Below are 13339 nucleotides of genomic sequence, written 5' to 3'. Positions count from 1 at the left end.
ATATATATATATATTGTTATACAACAGTAATAAACACCTTTTAGGAGGGAGAACAATGTCATTGGAGATGGAGATGAGGATAGGGAAGGTGCCTGCTACATGGGTACAGGGGAGAACAATGACATTGGAGATGGAGGGGAGGATAGGGAAGGTGCCTGCTACATTGGTACAGGGGAGAACGCTGAAAGTGGGGACGGAGATGAGGATAGGAGAGGTGACTGCTACAACTGTGGAATACCAGGACACATGGAAAAGGATTGCCAAGAACCAAGTAGTCATAGAGGTAGAAGAAACCGCTCAAAAGGAGAGGTGAATAGCAGGAAATGTTTTAAATGTAAGAAAACTGGACATTTAAAAAGAGATTGTCCTCAGGTGAGCACAGGCAATGAGAGAAAAAGCTGCTATAACTGTGGCAAATCTGGGCATGTGAACAGAAATTGTCCTGAGGTGAGCAGAGGGGATGATAGAAAAAAATGCTATAGCTGTGGCAAATCTGGGCATGTGAAAAGAACTTGTCATGAGACTAACAGAGGGGATGATAGAAAAAAATGCTATAACTGTGGTGAACTTGGACATGTGAAAAGAAATTGCCCCAAATCTAATAGTAATGAGGATACAGAAAGCTGTGGAGATCTTAGTCAATTTACTAGTGATCAGAAGGAATCAAAGATGGAAGATGGAGATATCACAACCTGCAACACCTGTGGTAAACCTGAACATCTAAAAGGAGATTGTATGAAGGAAAATTGTGAAACAGAGGGTTCAGATAAGAAATGACATTATTGAGACAGTAGCTGCCACTTTGCAAAGGATTTTGATTTATGTGACAACAATTGCAGCAGTGGAGCTAAATAAGATAAAGAACCTGTAAAAATAAAATGTTTTGCAAGAAATTGATTATAACTTATTTGGCTGCTTGTTCTAGCTTATGAATAAAACCCTTAGCTTTAGGGTAAATGACTTTATATATCTAGCAGAAATTAGCGTAATTGTAATGCTTTAACTGAAACCATTGCTTGGTATATTTAATAAAAGAAATGTATGTTTATATAGTAATCAAAAACTGAAACATAATCCAAGTACCTTTGATGTTTAAGATTTTTATAGATCATTTTGGCAAAGTAGTGTGTTCAAAATGGTTATACTTTCTTTACTTTAATTTTGTTTATATAAGTCAGCATACAATTTCAATTATCTTGACAAATCTTAACGTTTTACATACTTTTCCATCTGACAAAGAAATATTTTGTGTGATTAAAAATAGACAAATGATATTAATTGACAATCATAAACCGTAGATCAAAGAATAACAGACAAAACCATGGCCAAAAGGAAAAACCAAGAAAAGACAAACAATAGTCTACAAAACACTACACAGGAATCTAAAGACTGAGCAACACATACACACCAAGAACCAAGGTGATCTCTAGTGCTCTCGAAGTGTAGGCAGATCCTGCTCCACTAATGAAACCCGTTATGTTACTTATAGCAAGTAAAAATTGGGTGATAAGTAGCATTTTGTTACGTCAAGATCAGGTAAAAGAGAACAGAATTTTGGCTTTGAAAAATCTGGGAATCATTTTGGATGGACATCAGCGACAATTACTAAAAAAATGTGCTGGTAAATTTTGACAACATATGCACAAAGCATACCAGACATCAAACAATATTGTATGCCCTTCCCACTCTTTGGCAAGAGTATAAAGTGGGGCTCCATCCTTTTGTTATTCCATCATTTGGAAATCCAACAGTTGTCCCCACTTGCATATGTTATACCTGCATATATTGTAGTTCTGAATACTGGTTTGCATAAAATAATTGACACTTGAAAGCAATGGATCAATCAATCTATTGATACATGTATTGAGTTGATATTAGGTATAAAAAGTATAGTTGTGGGTTGCAGTTTTTGTTTTGTTTGGATTACATCTGACTGTTAAAGGATTACAAATGGAATTTTTCAGGTGTAGAATTTAATTTTCTTATGACACATTTATTTTGATGTTGTTTCTACACAGAAGAGTGAAAATTGAGCAACACGAACTCTACAAAAACCTAGGGGTGAACTCAAGTGAGAGGTCATATTCATAATCTCACAATCAAGGAAAAGAGGGAGAGATTGTGGTTATATCAAAAGAAATACAGACATACCATAACTGTCAGCCATGATGGCATCTGTAAAACTTTCAAAGGGATGACTTTGTATGTTGTCTTTTGTGTACAATTGTTTGTCTGTTGGTCTTTTTCATTTTTAGCCATGGCATTATTAGTTTTATTTTCGAGTTTGAATGTCCCTTTGGTATATTTTGCCTCTCTTTTAAACTATTATCAGTGATTATTTGGAGCCCTTAATCCTACAGCTTCCTTTCAAGCAGTAGGCCTCTATCAATGAAATCATGACATGAAAAGCAAGTTTAGTAATATCAAATTAAAAAGGATATTAACAAGGAGATATATACTTCATATGCTGGCACTGTAACCATGCTTTAGTTTAGAAAAATTCCTCTGATGACTTCATTTAACAGAAAATATATTAAAGTACAATTTGTACAGTGTATTGATGAAAGCTTTGCCCTCATTTTAACTGGACTTTGAAGGGTGACAATGGTCATATTTGCTAGACAATTCAGTTTATTTTAATATTTGTCCAGATTTGTGAAATCTGGGCATAGTATACACAGACTTTGCAGACTGAACATCTTTCAATCCATTATTTTCAAATGGCAATCTGAATAACAATGTTTGAAAATTGGTAAACTGATGCCTTTATAAGGATGTACTTAGGTGAAATTAAGAAAATCAAGAATTTAAAATTGATACTATAAGTCAGAAGAACATTAGTTAAGGAACAAAATAAGGTAATAAGATAGGTTATGGAGCTCCTTTTCGAAATATTTGAGTTTTAAAAAATGGCGGGAAAAGACTGACTTGGACTTTTACCCTTATTTGCATTGGTATTATTTAGTTCTCAAATTGAGAAAAAAGAAATCAAGAATTTGCTTAAATTTTGGTAAATGACCTTTAATGAGTTATTGAAAGAAAAGTGGGTGTTATGGGGCAAAATATTTTACCCTGTATTGAAGGGAAAAAAACCATGGATTCTGAACATCTGACACAAATTCCTAAACCTCATGACCTAAGTACATTCTTAAGTTTACCAATTTTTCAGTCAACATGCTATTGTAAAAAAACTTCTAAGTAAATTAAAAACATTCTTTTGTTTAAATTCTAGTTATATCAGTGTAAAAAATATCTTTTACACATGCAGTTTATTATCAATCATTTCAATGCACAATAATTTCATAGCAACCATCCAGTTTAATTTTGATACGTGCAGATAAACTGAGTTTCTTTTATATATTTTTGTACCAAATCAGGAATAGGACAGTTATTTTCCACACATTCTATTTGTTGATAATGTTTGATTTTGTCAGTTTTTATGGAATTCTCCTGTTTGAATTTGCCTTGGAGTTCAGAATTTTTGTTATATAGATATGAGAAGATGTGGTATGAGTGCCCCAAAAAATGACCACAGGTTCCTTACCTAGGACAGGTTTTTTTTCAAATAAGACTATCAGTAAAAAATCTATGATAAATTATAAGCCACTGTTTTCATTTTAAAGCATTATCAGCTCTTCAAATTTCAATGTTTGTATTAGCTTTTAGATTTTAGAATATTTTGGCCTAGAGTTTCACTCAAAAGATGTAATGGTCGACATGTGCATCTAGTTCAGTAAACTTGGTACCATAAAATGTTATATATTATTGAGGATTAGTAAAAGTGATTAATTACAAAAAAGACACTAGGAGTATAATTTGGTATTCCAGACTCATGTTTTGTCTAAATAAAATTTCCAAGTGATTTCATTTGTCTGAAGAAAAAAAAGAATTCAGATACATGTATATCTAATCTATCTACCACACCAATGTTACCATTACTAGTACTGTTTATCCTGTGATGAATTGTAAATAACTGGTTTGTAACATTTTCATATTTCGTAAGTTGTCTCCTTTCCTCATCAAATACTATCACTACACTGATCCTACTGCTACAGCTCCTTTGGTGACATATCTTATCCTTGTGAACGTGTTTAACCCATGGACTAAATAAACTCATTATAGATATCAAGGAGAATGGTATTAGTAAACATATGTAAACACCATTTGGCAATTAGAAAGTTGAAATCATCACATTTGTCATAGATTCTAACCCTAACACTAACCCTAGTTGATGTAATCAATCTGTGTCAATAAGGAGGAAGAGATCAAGGTACGAAGCAGCCCTTCTAGTTTAGGCAGTATCTTTCAAATGTTCAATTCTCATAAATTGATTAAGAAGATGCACATCAAGGTTACACACATTAACTGAGGTAATTGCTTGAACCTCCAAAATGAGCAAGACCAAGTTCATGGACAGGGTGAGTGTCTCCTGCTATGCATTTAATTTGCCATTGGATGTTAAACATCCAACCATACTACCATGAATGCATCACCAGCCATGCAAACTCACACTCCATCAAAATTTCACTATTTGAAATATTAAAAAAAGGTTAAATTACAGATATGACAACTATTCTCTTATGGTATTTTAAGATCTAAGACAATGAAAGCATGTCATTAGTTAGTTCAGACACAGACACATCATATAGGTCAATCAATTCATGATTTTGACTGTATTATGTAATGTAGTGTCAATGTCAGTCGTTCTCCCTTTTGACTCTTTTGGAGCAGTTTTTGTATACGGAGCACACCCCTGTTAATGCAGTTTCCTTAATCACATGTTCACTGGGATATAGGAGGTCCAAGCTCTCAATAAAATTTAGGTTATTGAGTGACAGGACATCATCAATATATTTGAAAGGGAAATTAACAAATTTCTCATGATGTTTTTTCTTTTCAAATACTAGTATCTTGATTTTGTCGAGCCTGCGACTTCTGTCGAAGAAAGCTCGACACAGGGATAGTGATCCGGCAGCAGCGGCTTTAGCTAACCACTTAAAAGCTTTAAATTTTAGAAGCTGAAAGACCTGGCTGCTTCATACCTTGTATATAGATGCCTTATGTTATGAAGTTTCCGTCTGTCCTATGTCTATTGTACTTGACCTCATTTTCATGGTTCAGTGACTACTTGAAAAAAAAGTTAATATCTTTTTAAATGTTTATTTCTCTCTTATTATGAGTAATAGGATAACTATAATTAGTATGTGCATACCTTACAAGGTCCTCATGCCTGTCAGACAGTTTTCATTAGACCTCAACCTCATTTCATGGATCAGTTAACAAGGTTAAGTTCTTGTGGATAGGTCCATATATTAGATACTATAATCAATAGGTCTACTAAATTTGGTGTATGGAATGATTGTAAGGTATACATGTCCAACTGGCAGGTGTCATCTGACCTTGATCTCATTTTCATGGTTCAGTGGTTAAAGTTATGTTTTTGTGTTTTGGTCTTTTTTTAATACTATATGCAATAGGTCAACTATATTTGGTGTATTGAAATATTTTACGATGTACGTGTCAGTCTGGCAGGTTTTATTTGACCTTGACTTCATTTTCACGGTTCATTGCTCAGTGTTACATTTTTGTGTTTTGGTCTGTTTTTCTTAAACTATAAGAAATAGGTCAACTATATCTAGTGCATGGAATGATTGTAAGGTCAATATGTCTGTCTGGAAGGTATCATCTGACCGTGACCTCATTATCATGGTTCATTGGTCAATGTTTAATTTTCATGGCTAAGTTTGTTTCTTAGATACTATAAGCAATAGGTCAACTATATTTAATGCATAGATAGATTGTAAGGTGTATATGTCTGTCTGGCATGGTTCACCTGACCTTGATCTCATTTTTCATGGTTCACTGGTCAATGTTAAATTTTCCTGCTTAGAAACTATAAGCAATAGGTCAATATATTTTGTGTATGGAATGATTGTAAGGTTTACATGTATATTTGGCTTGGTTTATCTGACCTTGGCCTCATTTTCTTAGATCATGTTAAATTTATGTGATACTTGTAGTTAAGCTTTATATTTAGGACTATCAACATAAAATCAGTGATCAGTAAAGCATGCGAGACATTTCAGCGTGTGCACTCTTGTTTCAATGAAAATTCTTTTTTTTTTTATATTTAATTAATGAATAATAATCAACTGTTGCCATTTCAAAGTTTTAATGAGGATAAGATTTTTTTTTAGAACATGATTGTCATTAAGTGATAAGCTACAGTCTAATAAGCCAACAATAAATACTTTAAAGTCACATTAATAATTAAAACCCAGAGTACTCCACTTCATAAAGCTTAGAAAAAACCCAGAGTACTCCACTTCATAAAGCTTAGAAAATTCATCACTTAGCATAACCTTAGTACCTCCTATAAAGAAGTGTCCTGGTTTGGAGAGAAGAAGAGAATGTGGACGTATTATTCCGTATTCTTCTGTCTTGATGTAGGTTATGAATCTTCCTTCCTGGTTCAGTATATAAAGTATATCATGGAGATAATCAATCACAATAATGTTATCTGTAGGTGTAGTAATTATGCCCATAGGACTAAATGGCAAGTTTTTAGAGATAATACCAGGATGACCATTGTATATCTTTATAACATTCCCCTTTTGTCCCAGGGAACACCAGCCTACTCTTGCTAGGTTGAGATATCCAATCTATCACACAAATAATACCTTTACTGGTACTTGTTATCTTTTAAGGAATTGTAAATAATGGTTTGTTATGGTTGTCATGTTCGTACACAGTAGGATGTTTCCCTTCTTCATCAAAAACCATCACTACGCCTCTACTGTTGTCAGAGAATAATGGTCCTGGTGTAATAGCTCCTATGATAACTCTCTGATCCTTTGTGACATGACAACTCCATGTTTGCAATGGAGATATATCATATTCAGAATCTGATATTTGTCCAGTTTGTTAATTTATCATTTTCAGTTTAGCTCTATCCACTGAAATCAGGATGTTGTTAAATAAGGTAACTGCCACCTCAGTTACAGATATATCAAACTGTGATATGACCTCAATATTGTCTTCCGTCAGTTTTTACATGTTTTACTACCCGATTAATAGAATCCTTTAACCAAACAGAACCATCAGGACAGGATGACATAGAATTGAATGGAAATGTATTCAGTGTTCCTTGTTGATTTGTTCTAGATGTAAAGACAAAATTAATCCAAAGTTTAAAGGTGCTATCGATCATGAAATAGTCAATATCAAAGAAGTTGGACTACAGGATTTATCTGGTGGAGATTTAAGAGCACATCAAACTAAAATTGAGATAAAAGTTTCAAGACAATTTTCTACTGATATGGGTGCCATTTCATTTTAAATACCATATCAGTAGTAAATTGTCTTGAAACTTTTATCTCAATTTTAGTTTGATGTGCTCTTAAATCTCCACCAGATAAATCCTGTAGTCCAACTTCTTTGATATTGACTATTTCATGATCGATAGCACCTTTAAACTTTGGATGAATTTTGTCTTTACATCTAGAACAAATCAATAAGGAACACTGAATACATTTCCATTCAATCTTGTTTCCAGCTTCACACAGTTGGCACCCAATTGGAGTTTGGGCTTTATGAATGGATTGTGCAGAACCCATTTTGATTGTTTCCCTAAGTTTTGATTTGATTTGATTTGATTTTTGGTGTTTTAACGCCACTTTTAAGCACCGTTTTTGGGCTATTTCGTGGCGGCCAGTTTTTATTGGTTGAGGAAGCTGGAGTGCCCAGAGAAAACCACCGACCTTCGACAGGAAAACTGACAATCCTAGTCAATTAAGATTGGAGTCAAGTGCATCCTCACGAGCTGGGTTCGAACTCACAACCTCAGTGTTGACTGGCTAGTGATTATAGTAGTAACTACTTAGACCACTCGGCCACCGAGGCCCCTCCCTAAGTTTTGAAGTAGTATGTATAGTGTATACAATATATAAGTTACATTTGACAACTCTTCGATAAGACTTTTGTCATTTAAATCTTTTTTAAATGCAAATTGTATATAAGGTATTTCAGATCTCTTGATATACTTTATTTTTCTTTTGCAAAATATTTTTGCCATTTAAATCTTTATTAATGCCCGTCTGGTGTACAAAATTTTTATCCTGGTATTTATGATGAGTTCATTTTAAATGTGAATTAAATATAAGTTATTTTAGATCTTAGGATAAACTTTGGTTTTCTTTTGCAAAAGTTTTTTTTTCTTAATACTGTATCATGTATATAAACAGAAAACAAAATGAGTAAAAGTTTTGTAAGTAAACTCACCATAAAATTACATTTTAAATGCCATAAATATTTTAAATACTTATTCATAAAGTTCTGAGTTGACATTTTTAAAGTTTAAATAATCTTACTTTAGCATTGGATATACAGCAACCTAACAGAATTACTATAAGACCATGTTTAGCTAAGGTACAGGTGCACTGAAACCAATTAGTACCAAACTTTGCTTTTATAAGGATTATTGTTTCCAAGTTATTTTAATTGCAAACAACACATATATGTCTCCTGTTACTTTAATAAAATAGGGGATAAATGCATGAAATTGATTTTATATCCTTCATTTATAAGCTTATATATTTATACCCCCGCTTTAAAAAAGTGGGGGTATACTGTTTTACCTCTGTCTGTCTGTCCGTCCATCCGTCAGTCAGTCCATCTGTCCCATGAATATATTTTGTCGCATCTTTCTCAGGAACTACATCATAAGGATTTCTTAAATTTGGTTTCAGGGTTTATAAAAGTCAGCTATACCGTGTGATGCGTTTTCAGATTCATCACTCAACAACTTCCTGTTTACCGAACACTTACATATTTTTACACTATTAGAATTATCCAGTTGCGGCGGGGCTATCATCAGTGAGCAGTAGCTCGCAGTTTCACTTGTTTTTAATATTTATATTTAGCTGCATTGGTTGTGTAGTATAACCTTTAATTTGCCAACTAACCTTTGATTGGAAAAGATTTTTCTTTTTAATCTAAAAGCTCACAACATATATATGTCTTTAAGAAGAAATTTCTTTGTTGATATATGATTACCCTGTCATTTGACAAAATTAGTGTTACTGTGGTCACATATTGACATACATGTATTCGGGGAAAATGTTGTGACATTTTCAAAAATTCTTCAGGAATCACATCAAAAGGGTTTGAAAATAAAAACATGTTGGTAATTGTAATGTTTTGATTAAAAATATTTCATCAATCAGTATGAATTGAATTTATTGGAATAAAAGGGAGAAGATTTTTTTTTTATCTCAGAGGGGCGGTAAACTGTTTTACCCTAGTCGGTCTGTTTGTATATCCATCTGTCCTTCATTCGCAGGAACTAAAAACTTAAGCTTCATTAAATTTCTTTTATGCTTCATGTTTGAACATGCTATACCTTGTAAAGTGGTTTCAGATTCATGGCTTATCAAGTTCATGTTTACCAAATACCTATATATTTTAAAGATAATGGTCAGGGACCTGATGTTCAGTGGTTGTTGTTTGTTGATGTGGTTCATGAGTGTTTCTCGTTTTTTATATAGATTAGACTGTTGGTTTTCCGGTTTGAATGGTTTAACACTAGTCATTTTTAGGGCCCTTTATAGTTTGCTGTTCGTTGTAAGCCAAGGCTCCGTGTGGAAGGCTGTACTTTGACCTATAATGGTTTACTTTTACAAATTGTGACTTGGATGGAGAGTTGTCTCATTGGCACTCATACCACATCTTCTTATATCTATTTACCATATAATGTGTTTTCAGATTCATTTCTCTTCACCTTCTTGTTGACCTAACACTTAAAGCTCGTGTGTCAATAGTGTCAATAGAGTTGAATAGTTCACAGCATTACTAGTCTTTTAATGTGTCTTACTGTTTGATTAACAACAAAAGAAATCATCCAATTTAAAAATGTTTATTATTAGTTACTCTTATTTGGGTTTGGGGGTTATCCCGATTTCCTGTAAAAATAAATGCTCAAGCCGGTGCTAGGGGCTGTCTTAAACTTGCAGTGAGGTAAGAGTATTTTTGCTCTGTGTTGAAGGCCTCACTGTGACTTTGAGATGAAGAACAGCAATAAAAGCAATGTTCCTTTGATTTTTGTGTGTTTTTGTTGTTGTGCATGTACTGATTTTGTATCATGGATGGATACCCCATATCCATTGTTTTTCTAATGAATCTTGTATTTAAAGTATTCTTTCCCAAATTCGACATTTATTATTAATTCCCAAGTCCTGATAAGTGTAAAATCCATATTCCCACAAAAATAAAAGCCAAATCCTGATGTCCAAAACAAGGTCCTTCTGCCTGTCAATACACTATGGAAATCTTGCCCTCAATTGTTTTAGTTTAAAGAAACCTATATTTGAAGATGTAACCATTTTGTTACAATTTCATTTAGTAATAAGCATCCTGATTGGGAGTATTATCTATAAATAAAATCATTGAACCACTTGGTCCGAGGACACAGTTATCGTCCTTAGATTTTCGTTGTCTACAAATATAGTCCCTAGTGTGGACAGTGTATAACTTGCAAATTTTTTTCATACACTTTCCAAATTCATTTCTTTATATTTTATGCATGAAATATTAAGAAAGGGGATGAAAGTACATGTTAAAAAAATTTGGGTGCTGAATCTTTATGTAAAGTAGTGATTTGGTCCAGTTAAAAAAGGTCAAAAACTAGTATGCCTGAAGCTGTCAAACTGATTTTTAGACCCCCTTAACATAGAATTGTCAATATTTTGAGTTAGAGCTGGTAGACTTTTCTATAATTTTGATATTATTTGTCCCAATAGTAGTACACTACACTGTAAAAATCTTTTTGAGATAGAGCAGGTGCGATTTTTTTAATTTGACTTTATTGTCTAAAAGAAATGCACTACGAAATAACTGTGTTCTCGGGCCTAAGAGATGAATTCAGGAAATGTAGATTCTGCACTTTCGCAACGTCCCTGAATGGTTTGCTGGTTTCAATTTGTCAAACTCAATAAAACTAAAGGATTTACATCTTTATTTGAAAGAAATTCTGTTAAAATGTCCCATTTTGGCATTATACGGCTAAAATAAGCATTTTAAAGCAGTTTCCATTTTTAAGCCTAAGAGGCATGCGGACTTTCTATCTGACAGCTTTTTATGCTTTGATATTTGTGTTTCTATGATTAATTCAAATTCTATTAACCATTTGTGAACTCTGAATATAGAGAAAAGTAGATTTTCACAGAAAAAAATGTGCAAAATGTGTTGTATTTAGGCCCTGGTCGAACGGCCTGTTTAATGTATGTGAAATGTGAAGAGCTTTGTACATAAAATTTGTAGTCCATCATAAATATTTCACTAAATCTGTAAAAAAAGCACTTGACAATGATCTGTGCACCTTATCCATTTCATATACTACCTCTATTTTCTTCTGTAGGATAGTATGTGGTTCAAATATATGCCAGTTGAGACTAAAACTACATGCAAGTTTTCCATTGAAAAGTGAAAAAACTGTGCATCAGACCATACTGTCTGCAAAAAAAGTTGAATGCAAGAGTCCTTTTGCAATTAGACTTCTTGTATCATGACATCTTAGCATAGAAATGAGCATAAAGTAACAAATTTTCATTTCTTATAGCTTCTGTATGCATTTTTATATGTAAATATGTGCTACGGCCTAAATTGACTCTAAATAATGTTCAGTCTTACATAGCCTAAGACCATTTTATACTCATTTGGTATGTTTTTTTGTAACTTTTCTTTCCATTTAAAGTACATTTAATATATATGGAAGAATAATTTATGGTAAAAAACTTCAAAAACTTCAAAATAGTTGAAAAAAATGCATGTTTATGTAAGGCTCCCCTTAATTCGAAAATCTCTATTTTCAGGCATAGGCTCATATAAATTTGACTTTTGAATAATTGTAATAAATCTGATAAATCAAATGAGTGTTCAGTTGCTTTAAATACTTAATATATTATATTTAAGAGCATTTAAAAAGCAAATTTTTGCAATATTTAAATTTTTTAAGCCCAAATCTTGATATTTGAAATTATTTGATTTAAACGTCAAAATTAAACATTCAAATTTCAATATTAAAATGGCCATAGTTTCTATAATATATATCCCATGGCCATGAAACTTGGCCAACTATCTTATAATTCCCTAAGCTTAGGTCATGCAAAGTTTTATTAGAATTAGTCAAGTCTTTCTATACTATTAGGTCTGAGGACACAGTTATCGTCCTTAGATTTTCGTTGTCTACAAATATAGTCCCTAGTGTGGACAGTGTATAACTTGCAAATTTTTTTCATACACTTTCCAAATTCATTTCTTTATATTTTATGCATGAAATATTAAGAAAGGGGATGAAAGTACATGTTAAAAAAATTTGGGTGCTGAATCTTTATGTAAAGTAGTGATTTGGTCCAGTTAAAAAAGGTCAAAAACTAGTATGCCTGAAGCTGTCAAACTGATTTTTAGACCCCCTTAACATAGAATTGTCAATATTTTGAGTTAGAGCTGGTAGACTTTTCTATAATTTTGATATTATTTGTCCCAATAGTAGTACACTACACTGTAAAAATCTTTTTGAGATAGAGCAGGTGCGATTTTTTTAATTTGACTTTATTGTCTAAAAGAAATGCACTACGAAATAACTGTGTTCTCGGGCCACTTAGTTGTATTTTAAGTAGATAAATTATACAAGTTATTTATATTGAATATTATAGAGCTTAATCATTGTGTTTATATAGATAACTGGAAGATGTAATACTATATTGAAATTTTATACTACAACTTTATTCATCTGGTTATAACACAACCACTTATTGATTAAATTTTTAAATGTTTAGATTATTTCATAATCTATAATGTTTAAACAAATTAGAAAAAGGCAGTTATTGTTTTGTTATAAATTAGGCTGATAGCTTTCTCAATTGAATTGTTTCATATTTTTCATGTCAGGCCTTTTATAGCCGACCATACAGTATGGATTTTTCTCATTGTTGAAGGCCGTACAGTTGCCTATAATTGCTTACATCCACTTCATTTGTACTTTGGTGGATAGTTGTCTCATTGGCCATCATACCACATCTCCTTATTTTTATAGTATAAATGAAAAATTAAAATACAAATAAAATTAGATTTGAAGAAATGCATTGAAATTATCTTTTTAATTAGGTGACAAAAAATTTACTTGAAATCACCACCAATTACTTTTATCCTTCTAGTGTACTACATAGAGTTAAAAAAAAAAAAACAGCATTTTGAGATACATACTCTTCTAGTGTAATACCTGAAGTAAAAAAAACAAACAATATTTTGAGATACAGCCTTCAAGTTTGCTGGTGTAATAATG

General features: G+C 32.5%; 1 protein-coding gene across 29 annotated transcripts in view; it reads left to right on the top strand.

The window, feature by feature from the left end:
• LOC127731978 (mRNA-capping enzyme-like) overlaps nt 1–13339 on the top strand; it is a 49521-nt gene that overhangs the window by 14625 nt on the left and 21557 nt on the right. The window contains exon 10 of one of the 29 annotated variants that reach the window (XM_052240960.1): nt 45–1072. The exons of the other annotated variants lie outside the window; for them this stretch is intronic. Coding sequence (XP_052096920.1) covers nt 45–777 — 733 coding nt within the window. The 3' untranslated portion in view covers nt 778–1072. Of the gene's footprint in view, nt 1–44; nt 1073–13339 lie in introns of those variants that run through there. 29 annotated transcript variants of the gene reach the window in all.

This window comes from Mytilus californianus, unplaced genomic scaffold, assembly GCF_021869535.1.
Source record: "Mytilus californianus isolate M0D057914Y unplaced genomic scaffold, xbMytCali1.0.p SCAF_21, whole genome shotgun sequence".
NCBI lineage: Eukaryota > Metazoa > Mollusca > Bivalvia > Mytilida > Mytilidae > Mytilus > Mytilus californianus.
Note: the sequence above shows the minus strand (reverse complement) of the source record. Positions and strands in the feature narration are given on the sequence as shown.